Source organism: Syngnathus scovelli, chromosome 22 (assembly GCF_024217435.2).
Source record: "Syngnathus scovelli strain Florida chromosome 22, RoL_Ssco_1.2, whole genome shotgun sequence".
NCBI lineage: Eukaryota > Metazoa > Chordata > Actinopteri > Syngnathiformes > Syngnathidae > Syngnathus > Syngnathus scovelli.
The window spans coordinates 3,203,861-3,225,091 of NC_090868.1; the positions used below are offsets into that span (position 1 = coordinate 3,203,861).

General features: G+C 39.8%; 4 protein-coding genes and 1 non-coding gene across 7 annotated transcripts; 1 reads left to right on the plus strand and 4 right to left on the minus strand.

The window, feature by feature from the left end:
- Nucleotides 1–114: 114 nt before the first annotated feature.
- Nucleotides 115–4,379, minus strand: gdi2 (GDP dissociation inhibitor 2). Its single transcript, XM_049761168.1, has 10 exons — nucleotides 4,210–4,379; nucleotides 2,277–2,384; nucleotides 2,091–2,190; nucleotides 1,844–1,978; nucleotides 1,565–1,763; nucleotides 1,344–1,475; nucleotides 1,166–1,265; nucleotides 916–1,087; nucleotides 634–833; nucleotides 115–571 (listed from the first exon to the last, which is right to left on the minus strand). The coding sequence occupies exons 1-10, from the start codon at nucleotides 4,252–4,254 to the stop codon at nucleotides 419–421; spliced, it is 1,344 nt and encodes a 447-aa protein (XP_049617125.1). The 5' UTR covers nucleotides 4,255–4,379; the 3' UTR covers nucleotides 115–418.
- Nucleotides 4,380–4,908: 529 nt separating this feature from the next.
- On the minus strand, nucleotides 4,909–7,392 carry ankrd16 (ankyrin repeat domain 16). Of its 2 annotated transcripts, none has more exons than XM_049761177.2 (7): nucleotides 6,756–7,392; nucleotides 6,017–6,204; nucleotides 5,874–5,916; nucleotides 5,626–5,734; nucleotides 5,396–5,557; nucleotides 5,208–5,286; nucleotides 4,909–5,110 (listed from the first exon to the last, which is right to left on the minus strand). In XM_049761177.2, exons 1-7 carry the CDS (start codon nucleotides 7,085–7,087, stop codon nucleotides 4,962–4,964), a joined length of 1,062 nt encoding a protein of 353 aa, XP_049617134.1. In that variant the 5' UTR covers nucleotides 7,088–7,392; the 3' UTR covers nucleotides 4,909–4,961. The 2 variants fall into 2 exon arrangements, with proteins under 2 accessions (XP_049617134.1, XP_049617132.1); XM_049761175.2 differs by having other exon boundaries at nucleotides 5,984–6,204.
- trnay-gua (transfer RNA tyrosine (anticodon GUA)) lies at nucleotides 6,569–6,655 on the minus strand. Its single transcript is given in 2 exon segments — nucleotides 6,569–6,604; nucleotides 6,619–6,655. It is a non-coding gene; the product is annotated as a tRNA-Tyr (tRNA).
- Nucleotides 7,393–7,830: 438 nt separating the features above from the next.
- On the plus strand, nucleotides 7,831–11,288 carry glt8d2 (glycosyltransferase 8 domain containing 2). The gene is made up of 10 exons (XM_049761178.2): nucleotides 7,831–7,957; nucleotides 8,871–8,924; nucleotides 9,067–9,159; nucleotides 9,216–9,399; nucleotides 9,481–9,598; nucleotides 9,660–9,744; nucleotides 9,809–9,921; nucleotides 9,985–10,151; nucleotides 10,280–10,392; nucleotides 10,454–11,288. The coding sequence occupies exons 2-10, from the start codon at nucleotides 8,906–8,908 to the stop codon at nucleotides 10,618–10,620; spliced, it is 1,059 nt and encodes a 352-aa protein (XP_049617135.1). The 5' UTR covers nucleotides 7,831–7,957; nucleotides 8,871–8,905; the 3' UTR covers nucleotides 10,621–11,288.
- Nucleotides 11,289–13,957: 2,669 nt separating this feature from the next.
- LOC125992266 (ATP-binding cassette sub-family G member 4-like) lies at nucleotides 13,958–19,753 on the minus strand. Of its 2 annotated transcripts, none has more exons than XM_049761157.2 (15): nucleotides 19,495–19,753; nucleotides 18,353–18,576; nucleotides 18,144–18,261; nucleotides 17,942–18,074; nucleotides 17,829–17,879; nucleotides 17,611–17,756; nucleotides 16,930–17,053; nucleotides 16,666–16,780; nucleotides 16,448–16,590; nucleotides 16,285–16,383; nucleotides 16,043–16,211; nucleotides 15,880–15,980; nucleotides 15,573–15,731; nucleotides 14,970–15,092; nucleotides 13,958–14,881 (listed from the first exon to the last, which is right to left on the minus strand). In XM_049761157.2, exons 2-15 carry the CDS (start codon nucleotides 18,573–18,575, stop codon nucleotides 14,657–14,659), a joined length of 1,929 nt encoding a protein of 642 aa, XP_049617114.1. In that variant the 5' UTR covers nucleotide 18,576; nucleotides 19,495–19,753; the 3' UTR covers nucleotides 13,958–14,656. The 2 variants fall into 2 exon arrangements, with proteins under 2 accessions (XP_049617114.1, XP_049617115.1); XM_049761158.2 differs by lacking the exon at nucleotides 19,495–19,753 and adding an exon at nucleotides 18,908–18,988.
- Nucleotides 19,754–21,231: the final 1,478 nt, after the last annotated feature.

A 21,231-nucleotide genomic window follows, 5' to 3' on the forward strand; every position in this document is an offset into this window, starting at 1 on the left:
ATGTTACGAAACACCTGAAATAGTTTCAAATACGATTCAAGACAGAACAAGTCAATCCCCCTGCCAACAAATATGATGTACTGATCTTAATTTGGCATCTTTGGACTCTGCATGTTTGTTTTTTCATAACACAAGATATCATCCGAAAATCAGTAATCACTGTTTAGTCCATCTGTTAACTGAGATTGATTATAAATGAGGAAAATAAAGCATAGATCCCTCCCTGCACTTAATTCAACTATGTCGTAATTCTAGACGATCAACTTCCCACCGGACCGCCACATATTCCTGCGACGCGTAATTTTTTTTTCTTTTTAGAAGGTATTCTTTCTATACAATGTGAGATTTCAATTATGGGCAGCGTTCGTCTTTGATATTGAGGAGTGTGTTGCAGCAGCGGCGGCGGCGCCGGCGGTCTCTACTCGGCGGCGTCCCCGTAGATGTCCTTTTTCCCGCGCTCCATCTCGGCAAAGTCAAACTCCGAGCCCGTCATCCTCCGGTAGATGTCCTTGATGTCGTCGCAGGTGGTCTCGAAGTGGGTGGTGGCATCGTACGAACGGGAGATGAAGACCTACGCAGAGCGGCGTTTGAATGAGGAACAAATGGAGGAACGTCACGCTACGAAAAACGTACCTGGCTCTCTGTGCCGTCGTCGGTTGGAGCGTACTGGTCAGTGATGCTGACAAACTTCTGCTCGATGGGTTCCAGCAGGTCCAGAGCGGGCTTGATCTCTTTCTCGGGGTCGTTGGTTTCCGCCGTGGTGCTGGCGATGGCGATGTATTTGCCGGCGTGCGCCACGTTGTGAGCGGCGGAGATCATGCAAACGTAGATGTCTGGAAGCAGAGAAGCGGAAACAGCGGTCACGTCGAGCCGCTTGGAGTTTTGACCCGTGTGTTTAATTGCTGGAGTACACACCGTGCTTCCTGTTGACCTGGTTCTGGGGGATGATGATCTGGCAAGAGTTGACGTCGCCCGTGTTAGCGATGGGGTGGCTCAGGATGCAGATGGCCCTGATCACCTGGCCCACTTTTACGACGCGACTCATAAAGTAGCTGGGGTCGCAAATCAGCTGCTTGCACCTGGCAAACTGGAAGACAAACATGGAGACTAACATTTAAAACATGTCATTTATTTATCGACTTATTTTAAAGGCAAGCATGCTTACCTCCCCCTCCGACTTGACTCCAACCACCTTCCCGTTCTCCATTACGATCTCCTCAATGGGCTTTTTTAACATGTACGTCCCACCGTAGATGGCGCTCAGCCTGGAATGGTCAAGTCATGGCCAAAAATCAACAAAATTTTATTTATTTTTTTTAAATTATCATTGCTGGCTCTCGTACCTGGCAAAGCCTTGTGGCAGTTCTCCCAAGCCGTACAGTGGGTAGAGGTACGGGCTCTTGCCGTATCTGGCGAGGGACTCGCTATAAAGCTTTATTCTGTTTATTGTTTCAAGGCAAGGCTCGTTCAGGTAACTGAACGGGAAGAAAAGAAAGTCGTAGGAATAATATTAGCGTGCAGTCATGTATGACGCTTGATTGTCGAATTGCAAAAGACTACTGACTCGTCTGTGCGGTAGAGAGCGAGGGAGTGGCCGGTGAAGTCGATGACCTCGTCGCCCAAGGTGAATTTCTCAAAAACAGCCTTCATGGTGGTCTTGTGGGGGTCCACGCCCTCCCAGGTTTTGGGGTCGTTTTCGTCAAAGTTGGCCACGTAGACCAGGAATTTCTTGAAGCGCCGCTTCACGAACAACCCCATCAGACCTTGACACATTTACGGAGACAGCTTAGGCACCGGGAGGAGAAAGTGGTGATGACGGAGTTGACGTTCGGCGGTGACTTACTGGAGGTCAGAGCCTCGGTCTCGGTGGAGGGCACTTTGTAGATTTTGCCGCCCTTGTACACAAAGCTGCCCTCGATCACTTTGAAATCCAGGTAGCGGGTCACCTGGGTGATCAGCAGCATGCGGACCAGTTGACCTGAGAAAAAGATGGCTTATACAAACAACTGGAAACCTTTCAAAGTTATTCGCGCCGACTTTGTATTTGACAATCCAATGTCCAAACAAATATGCAGTGGAGGAGGTTCTACCATTGGCCATCAGGAATTTAGGGACCAGGTCCACGTTCCAATCCCGACCGCTTCCCATGGACTCAGGAGGTTTGCCCGGAAGGTTGAAGCGTGAGTAAAGCTGGAAGGATGTAGAAAAAAAAAAAAGTGTTTTCCTTTGTCTTGATGTCTCAAAATAAAAAATAAAAGGGCGCAGAGGAGGCTTACATCACCCAAAGGCGTGATGGAGGCACTCTCAGCTCCGTAGTAAGAGTTGCGGTCCATGTGCAGCACCTTCTTCTTCTTCACCGACATGATTCCAGATAAGATACATTCCTATTGGAAGCCAAAAAAATATATCAATTTTTCTCCTTTTCTGCCATGAAGATCACAGATAACAGTTTCACACATTCAACCAATAAAATGACAGCAAACTGGGCGAGAGGTGGCTGCTCTGCAATTAAAAAAAAAAAATTTAAAAAAGCACATGACAGCTCAACCTCTCACTTTTTGCTCTATGACCTAAACGCCTCCCTCAAGCTTTCACTTCCTTCCCGCCATGTTAAGTGAATGCACAGGAAGGCGAAACTCGCTCAGAGCACTTCCTGACTCCTCGTAGCGAGCAGAAGATTTTCTGAGTGCCATTTCAAATGATATCTTGTGATGTGCCCCCCCCCTTTCACATTATCTAACGTGTTATCTAATGCACGTAACAATTCTCCAGAAACTCCTGCGTTCAAACAGAAGCCCCGCCCCTTAAAGACCGCTTCAGTCCCACGGTTGTCACGGGATTAGCCCTGTCATGCGTCAGCCATTAACAGCAAAACCAAGCTATTTGTCGGTTAGAGCACACTGTTATTGTCGGTCAATTAGTACAGTACTTAACACTGACACGGAAAATATAATAATTTAGAAACAATGGACATTTCACGTATCGAATTCCTTCCGAGTAGATGCACTGGATTTAGCGGTCACATGAATTGACATTTGAAAACTAACTGAAGACTCAAGCTAAAAAATAATTTGGAATGGTGATTAAAGTTAACATTTCACTTAACTGCTTCCTTTTATCTAAACACCCTTTCTAGAAACATTCCCCTTCATTAGATTTAGATTTAAGCTCCAGCACGCCCACGACCCCTGTGGAGACAAGCGGTTTAGATAGAAAAAGTGATGGCACGTAAACATAAAAAGTTATATTTAAATTGAACAAAAAATGGTTAAATGGGCTAATACTCAAATTGTAAGATTTATAGTAACTCGAGATAAAATGGCCGACAATTAAACCTAAATTTCATGTGGTTGCGTGCTACCGGAATTTATCAATATATAAGAAATAGCATGCGAAAAATAAATTCTAATCATACTTGGGATATGAAATTTTACTTTCCTTGATTGTATATATTCCTTGAATAGTGACAACATATATTTGCTAATGTTGTAGTAACAATATTTTGATTGCTAACATTCCTCAGTTTAAATGAAATGACAAAACATATTACTTATGGTCATTTGAAGTCTATGAAACAGAAAAATTGTCCTTGACATTTTAAATACCTTCATTGGCTGGCTCTCAAGTTGAACAAAACAGAAAAAAAAAAATACCTGACAACATAATTATTACACGTCGTCGTCATTCGAGTTGAACTTACCTGGTGTTGCTTAGTGGCTACAAGTTTCAAAACAACTGACGAGTTTTGTAGTCAGATTTAATTTTATTGACTGTCATTTATTAATTAGATGAATCTACCAGTAGAAAAACGAGTTACACTAACACGACACAAGTTCAAGTAGACATTTTTTCCGCATCGTTATTACCACTCGTAGTTTCCTTGAATTAGATGAGCTAATGTTAGCACACCAATAATCTACGATTAATCTTTTCCCGACGAGGTGAGCTCTGCCAGAATAGGGCGAGACTGCCACCTAACCGGTTTTAGCAACACTTTCGAGGATTAAAATACTTTTAACGGCGAGTTAACTTAAATCGAATACTTTTGATGTGTATTAGAGGATATTGGAGACGGTTATCTTGTTAAGCTAGTTACTTAGCGTTAGCCGAGGCTAATGCTAATTAGGCCCAGTTAGCCTTAAGAGCTAACAGCAGTGTTAACAGGTTGCAAAGCGCTTCCAAAGCGAACTCGTTGAAGAATTTCCTCACCGTCAATCCGGTGCCGAGGACGATCACGTCGTATTCTTCATTCATTTCGAAAATAGGTTTTGATGGCGGAAAGCCTTGGCAGGGAAAGAAGAAAACGGATATCCAGCAGGGTTGAAGTGGGAAGGGGCTGAGCTGAGTGGGCGCACGGCTCAGACAGCGTCAGGCGACGAATGGGTGGGGCGTGGTCTTCTGCCTGTCAATCACTTGTTGACGACACGTTAGCACACGGGCTAACATTACGATTAAAATGTTTCAACTTTGGTTTGGTTACAACAATCAAATCAGACGTCATTTTGACTTCTTTGAGTTGAGACTTTGATATTCGACTTCATTCGATGATATTTTTTCGAAAATAAAAGTTTAAAAGATACTTATTTATTTATTTAATTTATTATTTTCTGTGGTAAAAAAGTTAATATTTCATCTACAAATAATTTATACCTTTATTATTTTTCATGTACAATTAATATCTTTAAAAACCTATTTGTCACTTCCTGTCCACTGAAAATGACATCACAGTTACGCCAGGTATCAACCAATCACGGCTCATGCGACGTTCACAAGATGACGTCATAAATGAATATTATTTCTGTGATTAATGAATCTTCTAATTCCAGGATCTAAGAGTGCCAAGAACTAGAAGTTTCTGGAAATGTTGTTTCAACGACTTAAGATGAGGGGGAAAAAAATAGGAAAACATTGATGTTTATTTCTTTATTACATTATAATTAAAATGCCCTTTAAAGATTTGATTAACTGCATTCAAAGACTTTCATTATATCTGATTTTTTTGCAAGCTGCCGTGCCGTTGTGCCAGATGCATCCTGGGAATCTTTGAGCCCGAGCTGAAGCAGCGTTCTGGCAGCTTCCGCGTGCTGTCCGATGCAAGCCATGTGGAGGGCTGTGGCGGAACAAAAAAAATAAAAATAAAACTAGTAGGAAGTAGGAATGCAAGGAAGCAGAAATTTTCTGGTTGACTTCTCTCACACTTGCTTTACCTGTTCTGCCCTTTTTGTCCTCAACGTGAAGATCTGCTCCCAACTCTAATAAAGTCTTTAAAGTGGAAACGTGTCCTTCCTAAACACACACAAAGAAACATCTTCACTTGATCCAATATGCAACATATTTTTTCATTTCTATATTTAAAAACAGTGGGAAAAAAATTGCAATTTGGCTTTAACCCAACCTTGGCAGCATAATGCAAGGAGGTGAGCTGCAAACCAGTGGCCCTCTGATTGACATCAACGTGGAGCTCCCTCACGAGGAACCGCAGCGCCTCCTCCTGGCCAGTAACGGCCACCTGGTGCACTGGCTGGACCCCAAGAATGTCAGAAGCTGTTGCAGATGCCTGCAGAAGGGGACAGACAAGTTAGCCCAAATGTAAATATGTGATATTTCAATTAGCAATTATGCTACCTGGTGTTTCTCCAAAAGAATCCTAGCCAATGAGATGTGTCCGTTCCTCACCGCATCCATGAAGGGTGTAACCCCGCAGCTGTCTTTCTCATCTGGAGTATAGTCGCATCTGGACAACACATTTCAAGTGCGAGAACGTTCCCCGCAAAAAAGCAGCACTTAAAATTACAACGAACAGATGTAAAAAAATCTCATTAAAATCCTAATTAAAAATGATTTGATGTTCCAACATAAGAATCTTGGCTTACCTCTCGAGCAAGATGCCAACAACCTCCTCACATCCATGCATAGCTGAAGACCACAAGCAAATAAATCAAATGATCAAATATGTGATGCATCTCCAGGATGAACAGCTCACCCGCTGTGTGCAGAGGTGTCCTGCATGTTTTACTTTTACTTCTCCACACATCTGGAGCAACTTCGAGGAGGAAGTGGACCACCAGGGGATCGCCTTCCCTGCAGGCGATGTGGAAGGCGTTCCAGCCATCTTTGTTTCTCAGGAGCGGGTCCGCGGAGTGCTCTATCAGCTCTCGGATCACGTCTAGGTTCCTACGAGTGCAGGCCATCATCAGAGGGGTCCTAAGAAAGAGAATTGTATATAAAATGTCAACACAAAGTATTGTGCCTACCTTGGCCACTAGAGGGCGCATGGACCCATTTAATAAATGAAGACAACGCAGAATAGCTCAGTTCGATCCAGAAATATTAATCGTTTATGTCTTAGCATTAAGCTATCGCGGTTATGCGTTTTATTAAGTACACAATATGTATTTTTTTATTTATTATGATAATGCCGTTTTCTATATAATGTGATTAAAATACCTGATTCTGTCGTGTGTAACGTCCAAACAAGCTTCTTACTCCAATCTCAGTCTTAATTAAATATGATTTTTCTTACTGTATATAAAAGTAAATTATATTTTGAAAATAAAAAATATTTCTCTCCTTCGAGCCGGATTCGAACCAGCGACCTAAGGATTTCAGCGTTAGCTTCTACAGTCCTCCGCTCTACCAACTGAGCTATCGAAGGGAGTTGCCACAAAGACCTCCAAGTTACTTATTTATTGATTATATCAGTTTATGAATTCAAATTTATACATTAAAGCAATATTTAAGAAGTTAAATCTCACCAATCCGCTTTCTTTAAACTGTCCACTTGCGCTCCTTCCTGCAGTAGATACCTAACACATGCTAGGTGGCCCATGGAAGCTGCTTCGTGCAGCAGCCGCTTGTAGTCGTTATTATAAACTTCCACATCGGTGCCAACTTCTTTTATGAGAAATTCTAAAATGTCCAAGTGTCCGTGCCGGGCCGCGTAGTGTGCAAGAGTGTCTCCGGATCGTCCAAAGTGTTTGTCTCGGGCAACCTCCATTAGTCCGCATGTCTTCATGTGTTTTGTCAGAGAGCTAAATTGTCCACCCTGGGTTAGTTTCACCAGCATTTTGAGATTATCTTCGTCCATGCTGATTGTAAAAAAAAAGTCAGCAAACTCTCTAAAAGATCTCTGGAAGAGGAAAACGAGTTAAGTCATTTGCTTGTGCTTCACGAGAGCAATCATGACGATCCAGGCGAGTGCAATGTTGACCAACCATGAACCGACACTGTTAAATTGATTTCGATTTAATCGATTAGGTTAGGGGTATTTGTAGCAATTAAATCATATTTTGCATGTAGTTAATATTATTACGTAACTAGCAAATAGTCACACGTTTTGGAGGGTTGGGCTTTTAACAAATAAAGCTAAATCGGCCATTTCAGCAGGCGTCACGAACTGATGAATTGTGGGTAATGTAGTTGTTAAGACTGATTTCGCCCAAATTACTTATGTGTTTATAAAATCGTTTATTATTGTAAGTCATTGTAAAATTACGCACAGTTTAAAAAATAATACTTCGCTTGAATATTTCCAAAGAAAAAATATGTTTGCACTAATTGAATTAAAATGCAAAAGTTAGATAAAAGCGCACTTCAATGTTTAAAACCAAACGATTTCTAAATATATCACGGCATACATATATATTGTACTTCAAATTCAAATAGAACTGAACTGTATTTAAAAATGTAGCTGAAGTATAAAATGTACTGAAATGATTTTTAAAAATTATGCTGTAAATTTTGTTTCAAAAAGTAATTCAATTAAACGGGGACAACTAATCCTGCTTCTGGCAAATGAGAGGGAATAATTTGAATGTTAGCGAATGAGAGAAGGACCAGTTCCATTGAGGGGGAGAAAGAGGGGAGGAATAATGGTAAAGTGGGACGGTTGGTCTGTCTGGGCATTTTCATTCTTCGACAGGGACCTTGAGCACTATGCTGGACCCCTTTCCTTTTGGCAAGTACAATTAAAACATATTCTACATAGTGAAAATGCTATTTTATACGGTAGTGTGTTGATATTTTCTTTCAGTGTCACCCAGGGAACATAATGTACTACTCCAGGCAAATGAAAAAACTATAAATTTAGCTTGCGTCTATAGGTTAACGCAGAAAAAATGTGCATTAATATTATTTGTGATGCTGCTTTTTAGGCATAATATCGAATTTAATATTTTTTGTATTGCATTTAACATAAACTTGCATGCTTTCATTAAAAAAAAAATACTTTTACGCAATTATTGGTAGAAAGTTGCAATGCTTTTTTGTGTAAGCAAAGTTTTTGGGTAAGCTGTTCTGTCATTTTCCTAACTGGGAAAAGTATAAGCACAGACAGTTTTATTATTTAATATGCTTTTAATATTATTTATATATGTGTGGCTTTAGTGATCTACTCGTGTAAATTAAGGAGAAAACAATGCATGGATATGTTCCAAGAGTAATTGTTCCATTGCTAACTGGTTCTGGATGCTTTCTGAAGGGGTGTGTTTCAGAAACTAACCAGTTCCAGATGTTTTGGGCAGTTTAAAACAATGACAAACAAACCAGATACACATGAGGCAACAGCATGAGTGTTCGAGTTTCATTTGACTCTGCAAAATTCAAAAGCACTGATAACAAGAATAATAAAAACAATCACTTGACCCTGACATGATAAAATAAGATTATGAGGTTTTATTTGTTTATTATTGCAAGGAAGTGGTAGAGCCCTTTAAAGGAAGAAGAAAAAAAACATCTGGTTTTGGTTTTACCCACCAACCAGCTGACCCCTCCCCTGAAACACTTAATGTCAACACTTCCCCCATAAACCAACTGATACACACCACATATCTTTATTAGACAAAGAAATCAGTTTTTTTTCTCTTTTATAGATATTTGTACATGACCACGAACGCAACCATGAACGATGGCTCTTCTGAGAAAAAGTAAGAATAAAATTTGTTGGACTATTTTCTTAGTTGTGTTGACCAAATTTTGGGTCACATCATAAGTGGAAAAAAAAAAAAAAGCTTAGAAATCAAACAGGGGTGTGTAGACTTTTTATGTAAATAATTGTCCCTGTGTCAGTCAATCAGGTCCTGCTGGTAATCCTGGTGCTGATGCTGTACTTGGTCCTGTACAGCTCGCTACACAAAACCTCCAGTCGACACAAAATTTCAGGTAAATAAAATAAAAAATCTAACAAATGCTGAGAAATAATTACTCCTTCTCTCAAGCTCACTGGAAGAAACTCAGTGATGTCGTGGCGAAAAAAGTCGATCGTGTCATCCCTATCGTTATCTGCGCCTCGGAGGAGCGTATGGGCGCAACCATGGCGACCATCAATAGCATTCGTAGCAACACAAATGCTAACGTGCTCTTCTATATTGTCACGCTACGAGACGCCGTTACACTGATCAGGTACGGGCCTCATTATCAACCATATTTTCTCTTGTGAAACTAAACATATTATTATCTACATATTTATTATTATTATTTCAGACGCTATATTGAGGAAAGCCAACTAAAAGGAATTAAATATAAAATCTTGGAGTTTAATCCAATGGTTCTAAAAGGGAAAGTAAAGCCTGATTCCTCCAGACCGGATCTCTTACATCCAGTAAGTTTATTTAAAAACATGTTAAAAGTATAACTAAAATGTTAACGTCTTTGTTTTGCAGCTCAACTTTGTACGTTTTTATCTACCACTGCTTGAAATGAACCACGAGAGGGTCATCTACTTAGACGATGACATCATTGTTCAGGGTATATTCAGTATGTTCATTTGATGCGGGCAGTTTTTTACTTATTTTTTTAATATTTTGCTAAGGTGACATTCAGGATCTGTTTGAAATCAAACTAAAGCCGCAACACGCTGCTGCTTTCGCCTCCGACTGCGACTTGCCCTCCACTCACGAGATGGTGCGCAGCGTCGGCATGCAGGTAGGCTCATTGATAAATTAGCATCCCACAAAATGAAGCTAACATCCGCTTCCTCCCTTGTAGACAACCTACATGGGCTACCTGGACTACAGAAAACAAGAAGTGAGGAACCTCGGCATCAATCCCAACGATTGCTCCTTCAACCCTGGTGTGTTTGTGGCGGATATCCGTGAATGGAAAAAGCAGAAGATCACCAAGCAGCTCCAAAAGTACATGGAGGACAATATCAAGTAGGAAATAATTTGTCTTGCTCAAATGAACAAATTTGAACAAGGGTGTGTAGACTTATTCAATCCACCGTGTTTACTAACACAATTAATTTAACTATAATAATGATTTTAACTTTTTTTTTAACTAGGCTAAACATCTACAGCAGTGCTATGGCAGGAGGTGTGGCCACTCCACCTATGCTCATTGTTTTTCACGACAAATACACCGTGCTGGATCCAATCTGGCACGTCAGACATCTTGGTAAGCTCATCCATGATTGCTCAATTGATGACGGAAATGAAAAATACTTTTGTGTGTTTAGGTTGGAGTCCAGATTCTGGCTATCCCGAGAGCTTCCTGCAGAAGGCACAACTGCTGCACTGGAACGGCCCATTCAAACCGTGGGGGTACCCTGCTGTTCACACGGAACGCTGGGAGAAGTGGTTCATCCCAGATCCGTCTGGGAAGTTCTCCTTGATGAGGCCGTAGAGCAATAATTAATGCGGACTGTGGAACATACCATATCTGAGTCATGGGGGGGTATTTTTATATTTTATTATTAAATAGGAATATTTGAATTTTATTCAACTTTATTTACTGCTGTAACATCTGAATATTCCCTCTCGGGATCAATAGATGACATAAATAGTAAAACATAACCATGACACAAATATTTATTAAAGTTAATAACATTGTAGGATTGCCAGTTCCGTACCATTTATACGTCTAATCAAACTGCTAATCAAATGGCTAAAAAAAAAATCACACAAAGCTTCATTTGTTGGAGGATAGACAATCGTCTCTTTCACGGACCTCCTGTTTTTTAACCCGAGAGACGTGAGAGCTGATTCGTGCTCGTCACAATGACACATTTTTTTGTTTTTATTTAGAATGATTTACGATTTCTAAAGTGCCTTAGTGATGACTACTCTGAGTTTGACAGATTGCCCAGTTAGCCCGAAGGAACTACAAATCCACCTGCATTTTAAATGTCAAAGGACTTGCTATTTACTCATGAGATCATCATTTTTGTGAGGTCATTTTGCGAACGCATTTGTCAACAACAAATGAAACATGTTTTTGTGCAGAATCTAATAAAAAAAAATCAATAGCAACACAACACAATAGTTTAATAAAATATAATACACGAGTTGAAATGGGACTGATTAATTCTGAACACACAAGAGGGTGTGCACACTTGTGCAATCACATCATTTCTGAAGTTTTCACTTTAGAAATTATTTTTGTTGAATTCATACAGGTCACATAATGGCTTTTTTGAAATATTTTATCTTTGTTTTATTAATCTGCATTTAACCCGGCTTTATAATTTTTATATTCATAGCCACATTCACTCCTTTGGACAACTTATTAAATTTATATTTCACACATTCAATGCGGATGAACCCAATTACCAAAGGAAATAGGACGCATTCATTCTTGAAAAATGTATTTCCATCAAAAAACCGAATGAATGAACAAATAAATCAATGCCGGGAGTTGAAACTATTTAGCCACCAGGGGGCGGTATCGTAACTGGATGAGAAGTCTGGTTGTCTTCTGTGAGCGGTATGTAATAAGTGTTCTAAATATAAATGATTAAACGGCAAATTTACAATATTAAATCGTTTTTGCTTAGGTAAAGGTTATAGTTAATTTTAGGGTTAACCCTAACTTTCTAACAACCCATTTTGGAAAGATAGTCGAAGTAAAATAGCTTTCATTTATTCTACACTTGAAATATTCATCCTAATCCAGTTTTAATGTTGAATTTTGATGTACTTGCTTATCATTTATTAATTATTGGTCAATATAGACTTAAGAGTTCTAAACATGTTACAATCTTATTATAAAAGATTTTGATTTAGTCTGACTGGTTTGCTAGTTGGGCTAAGGAATTTTGTGGCACTTTGAGACAAAGAACCGTACACCCGTTTTATAATCCCACTTTAATATATTTCCTTCAAAATGGCGACACTACTAAGAGCTATATTATTCTAGTATAAACTATATAGAAATTCATGTTAGCACTCATAACCAAGTAGATACTCTTACCTGCTAGCTCATGCTTTTACTTAGCAGGTTTTAGCCTAGCATACTTAAAGTCAGAGCCATTAATGATGGACAGGTTCATAAAACCAGGAGCAATCTCGTCTAATTTTCCTGGTAAAAGCATTTATCGGCTAACTGCACAAAATATTGATTTTAACATGTGGGCATTAGTCACAGAGATGTTCCAGAAAATTCCACCAAGGGTAAGACCCTTGATTATCACTGAATTGAAAAAAAACAACAAAAACTTAACACTGTTGGTGTTTTTGCATACCCCAATTCCACCCCTCTTGGAATCTGATGTTTGTTTATTCAACTTTCCACACTCGTTAACTTAGAACACATCTTTGGACTACTGGACGGATGTCATCGTGATGTCAGGTTGAAGCTCTACTCTGCTGTACACTTAAAAAAACAACTCAAACGACGTCACCATGATGTCAATATAAGGTTGTTAACGGTCACTGATGCACACCCCCAAAAAAATCCTGAAGGCCCTGGGAAAATTAAATTGATGGAAGCAATGCAGCAGAGAGAAACGCTATGAAATGAGACTATTGGGACCACATATAGAGTTTTTTGAGACAAATAGAATTGTAAACTTAAGTGTGTTATTGGCTCTGACCTGGTTACTTGAGAAACTGAGGAGTATGCAAACGCCATTGTCGTCATCTTGCAGGAGGGTGACTCGAAGTTTAATGGCGGCAATAAAATTCGGGATTTATATCTTGGTGATTTATATACTGCTTCTGGATACTTCAACCAGTATTTCATTTCTTAAGGAAAAAATTCTAATTCATCATTTTATCGGGAAATGTCGTTTGGTATCCATAGTTGCACGTAAAAAAAAAAAAATGTTGACATCAACGCCAATTCATTGCTTTAGTCAGCCTAAAAATATTTGTGTGATATTTTGGTTTCACTGGCCTGAAGGGGAAACAAGATGAGTGCCGCCATACAGAAGATGCCAATTTTCCAATCCAGTGTGAGAAATGGGTTGTGGTTTTAATCTGCACGTACGCAGCCCAGCAAAACGTGTGCGTGGGTGTGAGTGGTCACATTTATCTTTTGTGTTCCCAGCTGAGCAGATTTCGACTCGTGCACTCGGTTAACCCCCGGGCAGAGTATTACCAAATCAACCTGTGTTCAAATCACAAAGGTGCTACTGTTGAGGGATGAGCTCAATATTTTTAATGTCGTTTTAACATCAAGCAATTTGTGTGTTGTGTATTTATTTTTCAGTCGAGCTCAACATGCTAATGCTAACATGCTTGTTAGTAAATGTGCTGACCCGATGCCAAATTGACCTTATCTTAGCCCAGACAAGGTAATTATCAAAGTTCTATATGTATTTTATATATTACCGTATTGGCCCGAATATAAAATGCGGTTTTTTTCATTGAAATAAAACTGAAAAAGAGGGGGGGCGGGGGGGGGGGGGGCGTCGTCTTACATTCAGGGTCTAGACAAAGGCTTTTTTCAAACTTGAGTCTTGAAAAAGAGGGGGTCGTCTTATAATCAGGGTCGTCTTATATTCGGGCCAATACGGTATATTTATTATATTAATTATAATATATTATTATAAGCAGCTAATATACTGCTACAAATACATCTTATATTCGGGCCAATACGGTATATTTATTATAATAATATTAATTATAATATATCATTATAAGCAGCTTATATACTGCTACAAATACATGTACCCTTTTGCAGTTTTCCTTCCTCCAATTACAGTACATGCACATTCTCATAGGGATTTTCAAAACATATATTGTGTAATAGAGAGTTTTAATGACCTGCAAACTCTTTTGGCAAATCCTGTTCAAGAATGTTTGACATTTACACCACACGTCCTTTTTGAAACCACTGGCCTGTTTTGCACACACACATAAACAAATGTTTGTTATTTCAAGCTTTTGATAAAAAGGCCTTGGGATAAGATGTTAAGACAAGAAATTGATAATATTCAAGCTCTGTTTTTGATTTTTTTTTGATTTGTTATGTCAACAAAATAAATGACAGGGAATGTATGATTAAAAAAAAAACATCGCACAATTTTTGTTATGTCAACAAAATCTTCCACATTTAGTTGCATTTAAGTCTGAGCTTGGCAACTGACTTACTAATGCTAACACGGTAATGCTAACATACCAACTCCATACAATTACTATGAAAATTACTTATACTGCGGCCATTTTGATTACATTTCCCATGCTAATGATAACTTGCTAATGCTCACTTAGCTTGGCAACGAGCTCATTATTCTAACCTGAGACAAGATTGTGGAAAATCTTCAAAAGACTCGACTAAGTTTGATCATTTTCAAATGATTTGAATATCCTTGTAATACAATCCCCCAAAAAACAAAATAGTACAAAACAGTAATTATTCCCAATAAAACAGGTATCAATGGGAACTGCAACTCGAATTCAAAGTTCAACCAGTGAACTGTATTTACATTTACTCCAACTCAACGGGAGGCCCTCACTTTGTAGCGCAGTACCAGATAAGTAACAACCCTGATGACCATGAAGAAAATCCCCAAGACAATGAAATCCACGTAGAGCTTTGCATCCTCCACATCCAGCAAGTGCAGGACTTTTGCGGGGTCCTGGAATGTGCACTGTGTCTTCTCTGGACACTCCAGATACGAGCGGTTCATCCCGTAGATGGAGAGGACCACTCCCTCAAAGCCGTACCTTAAAACGACATCATTTTGTAAAAAACACTTTTTAATGTTGTAATATTTCACATACACAACAAACAACTGAATAAAGACGAAGGTACCTGACATAGGAGACATAAGAGGTCCACTGCAGGTAATCAGGAATAGTTCGGAAATTCACAAAGAAGCCAGAGAAGAGGACTATCGGGATGGCTGTGATCGGTCCAACGAAGGTGGCGACCTGCGGGTTATTATTCCGAAACATTTATAAGAGGGAAACCTCTTTTGAGATTACCGTATTTCCCGGACTATAAGGCGCACCTAAAAACCTAGAATTTTCTCAAAAGCCGACAGTGCGCCTTATAGTCCGGTGCGCCTTATATATGGATCAAATTCCTAAATTTAAACTGGCCCGAAACATTGTGTCATGAAATCAATCATAAATGGCCCGCTGAAGACTATGAATCATGAATCAAAAAGACTATGGATCATTATTTTGTGATTATAAAGTAATTTGTTGCGTCTGAAGTTGAAATAAAAAAGATAAAATGGAGAATGATTTGATTTGGATTAAAAATCTGACATAATGCATTAATGGTGCGCCTTATAGTCCGGTGCGCCTTATATAAGGACAACGTTTTAAAATGGGCCATTCGTTGAAGGTGCGCCTTATAGTCCGGTGCGCCTTATAGTCCGGAAAATACGGTAACTATAAACATACCTGCGGTGACGGGGATGCTGCTCCTATGAGCAGCCCCAGGGACTGTGCAACCAGGGCAATGGACGTAGACAAGCAGAGGAAGAGCACAAACCGAAGAGCTTCTGGAGGTTGGCTAGTCATCCAGTATGCTATGCTACAGTACAGGATTGGACAGATCATCTGCGGAAGAGATAGATTGAGAGTGTTTTCAAAATCATCTGGAACAGGTTTTGAGCTCGGGAAGGATTAAGCAAAAGTTAAATACAACTGGACTGTTTTCATGCTAGCTAGTAGCGCAATTTTGGTTATCACTGTAATGTTAGCTTACCTGGAATGGTATGTCGGCACAGGTTTTAGCCATGTAGTAGGCATGGAGGCTGTACCAGGAGTTCAGATGTTCCCTTATGAACACAGCCATTTCCAGAGGAACTATGGGAGCAAAGACAAATGGTCATTTCCACCTTAAGCAGCAAAATCCGCATATTTCCTACAGGTGAGAACGGTGGGCATCAGGGCGGCAAACATGAGGAACAGCATGGAGAAGAAGAGGAACCCGGTGTTGTTGAATGCACTCAGCGCGTCGTTTCCGATGTTGAGGTAAAGCAGGCCGATGAGGACTCCGAGTATGATGTGGGACATCACTCTCAGGTGGGTCAGCATCTTCATAAAACAAATGTTCATCTCGAAATCCAGTCGGAATGTTTACGTTCTTCCCTAAAGGTGTTTCATTTACCGTATCTCTACATATGGCCGTGAGGTTTCTTTTAAAGAGGATGAAGAACTGTTTGATTGTGCTGGTGGCAAAGTATTGTGTCTCAAGCGGTTCCGGTTCCTGGATTAAGACAAAATCCATGAATATTTTCAATCAAAGTAAATACAGCAGGGTGATCACTTACAGATTTGGGTTGGGACTGAGCAGGGGAAGAAGATGTTTCATCCCCAGCACTCTTCTTACTCTCCTCGCAGCACTGGCTGCCGTGAGTAGCTTCGAACAACACGGCCTGCATGTCCCCATGTGTTCCTGTAGCCACCTCAATGACTGATGGGATAAGGATTAACGTGGGTCAGGAACTGATGATAAAACCATTCCTAGAAGAAGGCGTTCAGTACTCACTGAAATCCGCTGGATTGTGGTACCTCGGGCAATGAAGGTTGAGGTTGTTCAGGTGAGGGATGAGGTGGGGGACTGTGCCTCTGTAAATGCATTGACCTTGACTCAGGATGTACAGCTAATGGGGAAAGAACACCAAAATAACCGTGGTTAGATCCAAATCCAGTTATTAGAGTCACAAAACCACAAGGCCTGATCTCCGTAGTCCTGAGTCTAATTTCTAATCGACTACAAATCCAATCTGCTATCGTAGCAACTGGGATTTACCATGTCAAACATCTGAAAGAGGTTGCCACTGGGTTGATGAATGGTGCAGATGATTGTCCGTCCTCCATTAGCCAGACACTTCAGGAGGGAGATAACCTGGATAGATGTCGCACTGTCCAAACCGCTGATGTGGTTGGGGGTGGAAAAAAACGGGATTAGGACTATGTTATATACCGTCGGTTTTCCATTTGGATAAACGTAGTCGTCATTCAGAATTTCTCCGTCAAGACCACCATATTGTTTCTGTAGCAAAGCAGTTCTTGGTCTTCTGCCTTCCTGACCCTTGTTAGTCAGAGGAATCCGTCATTTTTGTTCTCATGGTATTGTTTTACTGCCTTTCCCGAGGGTCATTACAGAATTTGGGTTTGCTGCTCCCTTTTCCTGGAACAACTTACAAAAAGAATGACTTGGAGGCAGCTATCTCTCTTTGTAGATGTTCTGATTTTGGGGGGTTTTCTGGTTTTGATCAAATTTGGACGGAATGTGCTAAATTGAAATGTTTTCCAGTTCGGTTGGTAGTCCGTCTGATTTGTTAAATATGCCGCTGCCGGTCACAGACAGTTCTCGGGACTGTTTCAAATTCTCTTTTGAACTCTTTGTTACCCCACAAAGTCCTACCCCGCAAGGCCCTACCTCAAGCAACCGAATTAAAACAAAATTACGCCAAATGCGGTGTCCTACCTGATGGGTTCATCAAAGAACATGACGGGAGGATTGTTGACCAGCTCGAGAGCAATGGCCAGTCTTTTAGACTGGCCCCCCGAGAGATTGTCGGTTCGAGTTTTAGAGCAGGTTACAAGACCCAAAGCAGTCAGTACCTCGGTCACCTGTGACACAGTCATGAGATCATTATCACTCTGACATTAAATCGGAAACTATGAAGTCAGGGGCGGGCTTACAATCTTCTTTTTGACGTGCATGGGTTCATTGAGTTTAAGATTGGCAGCCACCTAAAACCAGAGGGTGAAAATGATCAAGAAAGATTTTGATTTATTTTCTTATATTAGTTTACCATCATGGCCTCCTTTATCGAGAGATGAGGCATCAGTACGTCATTTTGCATGATGTAGCATGACATCTTCTGGAATTTGGCCAAATCCCTCGGGCGACCATTCACCAAGATTTTGCCCTTCATGCCAGTCTCCCTGCAATCCAGATTATTGTAACAAAAATCAATTTTTATGGAATTTATGGACCGTGGTGTTTTTTTGTACCTATATCCTGCTAGGACATTCATCATGGTGGACTTTCCAGCTCCAGAGGGTCCCATGATGCCGATAAGATCTTTACTGTTAAATTGTCCGTAGAGACTACTCAGGAGAGTTTTGTAACCTAATGAGGAGAAATAAATATTTTCTGATCTGAATTGTTTGTTGATTAGGGTAGAGTCATGATGTCACTTGTTACCGGGAGCCCACCGTACCTCCCTTCCTACAACAGTGCCCCTCCCGGACGGTGTAAGACAGATCGACGAACTCCAGGTTGACAGCCGCCTGGCGCGGGAGTTGGGTCAGACGCTGGGTTTCGGTATTGTCCACTTTCTTGGACAGGGAGAACATGTTGATCCTGGATCGTGCCGGGGATGACTTTCTGGTTTCCTCCATTTGGATGCTACAAGCTCCCTTATTCTGCACCTTCTGGAACATTCTAAGAGAGACATAGATGACAATAACGGAGGTCATAATCACACCGCGACCGTTTAAAACAAAATTTAAATTCTAAGAACATTGCAATGCAGTGTTTTATTAACCTCACAATCGACTCAATTGTTTAATTGAACCAATTATTTTCTCAATCACAATTTCTGAATAATTTATACCCCCACAAAACGTTGATCTTTTAATTATATTCCGTAATTATAACCTTGTGTGTAAAATGTGCTATATTAAGCTACCTTGACGTACAAATGTCACACTCTCAAAATAGTTTATGAACCCTACCATATATTTATATATCGAAATAGTTTTATCGCCCCCACCATTTATTTTCTACGGCTCTTAAGCTGTTTGTCGCCAGTGCTTTATAATGTCAGTTGGGACGGTCTCCATAATAAACCGTAATGATGCAATATGGCTAAGTGAAATATCATAGCACTTTAAAGGCATATCCAGATATCGCTGATGTCTTTTAAGATATATTCATTTCTTCTACCTCTGGTCTCCCACATTTGATATTTTTTGTCTATTCATCTATAGTTCTTGTCCTAACCGATCCCGGATTTTGACTTGGGATAGGTACACGGTTGACTGGTTATCAGACAATGACAGGTAAAACAACCATTCACATCTTTGGACCAAAGTCACATCCCAAAACCATTCCTTTAGAAAGATTTCTTGTTCTGTCTTATCTAACTTACATCATTAGCAATCTTTTTTGATTTACAAAAACACCACTTGGTGGTTACATATGCAATGAAAACAGGACACAAATACAGTTGAGAAGATTTTTCACGGTTATAGACGCCTATAGTATAGTTTATAGTGAATAATAATAATTACTAGCTTGAACTGTGTAAGATTTATAATGTAAATATAGGGAATTATTAAAATCGCACGTTATACATACTTGCTTTGCCGTGTTTTGAAAAAGGCAGGTACGATGTTCTAGCCTCGACGAACCCTAAAACCTCCGTTCAATGGTACAGCCCAAACGCAATTAAAAATTTAGCTCGGTTAGAAAATGCTTTTTAGCGTATCCAAATCAAATATCAACAGTATTTTTTTTGGTCTGTTTCCTAAAAATTCGCTTCACCTTCGTTACATCTCTTTGATCGTTCAAGTGCGAGCAACTTTGAAAACGCGAACGACAGAGTACGTCACGTGAGTTGAAAGATATTAATTGATGCTTACATCTGTAATGCGTGTTTCCTTACCATTGACCGATCGTTTAATCCTTTTGATGGGAGAAAGACGGAGATTTAAGTCAACTTAATATTTGTTCTTGAAACACGGAGATTTAAGTCAACTTAATATTTGTTCTTGAAACATTGCTTTTTATTTGAATGTTATGCACGTAGTGGAAAAAATATTAAATTAAAAATATACATATTTTCGGTTGATGATTGACTGATATAACCATTCATGAAGAATTATTCACTTTCTGCTAGAATTACAGTGATCCCTCGCTTTTTCGCGTTTCGTTTATCGCGGCTTCACGGATTTTTTTTCCGAATTAAAAAAACATTTAAAAGTCAAAATAAAACTTCTAAATTAAGGAAACATATGTCTAACCTTTAGGGTAATATACTATTGCTCCAAATGTTCGTTTACATTATTTTAGAAGTCACTTTAGAAGTGTTAGCATGATCGCGAATTAGCATCTTTCTGCTAACTCGTTAGCCTGCCCAGTACTTCTTGTTGGTGACCGTACTTGGCGGATTTCACTTATCGTGGGTAGTTTTTGGAACCAATAATCCACAATAAACTAGGGATTAAAACTGTAAAATTCACTGCCGCCATATCTTCTGCTGCACCTAAAATCTATACTTGCAATTCAGGGCAAAATAAATCATTTGGCATAGTAATGGCCCAAAAGTTGTAAATTGAGTCATGTGTAAGTTGAGGGACTATTTTATTTTATTAAGGGACTATAATATATTTTGACAGTAGATGAGAGAAAATTGAGTGACCCTGTGAAAAGTAGGCATTTGTGAAACATGACGAAATGTTTGCGTTCCAAGTGAGTGGCTGTATGAGTCATTCTCATTTGAGTCCTCATGGAGTCCTATTTTTCTAGAGTTTATCATTTTTTTGTCATATCGGCAAACCACTTCGTATGACACGGATGTCAAGACACGTTCTGAACATCCTCGAGTGGAAGACAAATCTCAACCTCCCCTTGAAAATGCGTTGTGGTCGATAATTGTACGTGGGCCGGTACCGTTGTTGACCGAAGCCACTGTCACTCATTAACTCTTCCAAGTCGTACAAGCTTTACCAAACGTGGCTGAGGTCAGCTGATGTCTTCTGATCTGATGTTTCATCATTGACATTCACCCCCATTAAGAAATCAGTGATGTCTCTTTGCTCTTTGTTATTGACCCACATCAGGGCAATGCTCTCTCCTCCTTTCTTATGCAATGGAGTCTTTGATTTAGGAAAGTAGTACTTAGCCTGAATTAAATGTTATTAAATATTATTTGTCTTGGCCCCCAATACAGATCAACACTCTGTGCAGTACAATATAGCTCTTTATTTTTACACACCATAGTGAACATGAAGAAATCGTACATTTCTATCATCAGGTTTTTAAGGCGAAAACAAGAATACACAAAAAAAAAACTCTTTGGCGACAAACGCGTAT

Coding starts and splice junctions, on each gene's coding strand:
- gdi2 (XM_049761168.1), bottom strand. CDS start 4,254: ATGAATGAAGAATACGACGTGATCGTCCTCGGCACCGGATTGACG. Junction 2,191..2,276: donor CCATCACGCCTTTGGGTGAT/GTAAGCCTCCTC, acceptor ACATCCTTCCAG/CTTTACTCACGCTTCAACCT. Junction 1,979..2,090: donor TAAATTCCTGATGGCCAATG/GTAGAACCTCCT, acceptor TCTTTTTCTCAG/GTCAACTGGTCCGCATGCTG.
- ankrd16 (XM_049761175.2), bottom strand. CDS start 7,087: ATGGACGAAGATAATCTCAAAATGCTGGTGAAACTAACCCAGGGTGGA. Junction 5,735..5,873: donor GTTGGCATCTTGCTCGAGAG/GTAAGCCAAGAT, acceptor TGTGTTGTCCAG/ATGCGACTATACTCCAGATG. Junction 5,111..5,207: donor GGACAAAAAGGGCAGAACAG/GTAAAGCAAGTG, acceptor GTTCCGCCACAG/CCCTCCACATGGCTTGCATC.
- glt8d2 (XM_049761178.2), top strand. Junction 9,599..9,659: donor GACCGGATCTCTTACATCCA/GTAAGTTTATTT, acceptor TTTGTTTTGCAG/CTCAACTTTGTACGTTTTTA. Junction 10,152..10,279: donor TACATGGAGGACAATATCAA/GTAGGAAATAAT, acceptor TTTTTTAACTAG/GCTAAACATCTACAGCAGTG.
- LOC125992266 (XM_049761157.2), bottom strand. CDS start 18,575: ATGTTCCAGAAGGTGCAGAATAAGGGAGCTTGTAGCATCCAAATGGAG. Junction 17,054..17,610: donor TTCTTTGATGAACCCATCAG/GTAGGACACCGC, acceptor CAACCACATCAG/CGGTTTGGACAGTGCGACAT. Junction 16,384..16,447: donor CTCAGTCCCAACCCAAATCT/GTAAGTGATCAC, acceptor GTCTTAATCCAG/GAACCGGAACCGCTTGAGAC.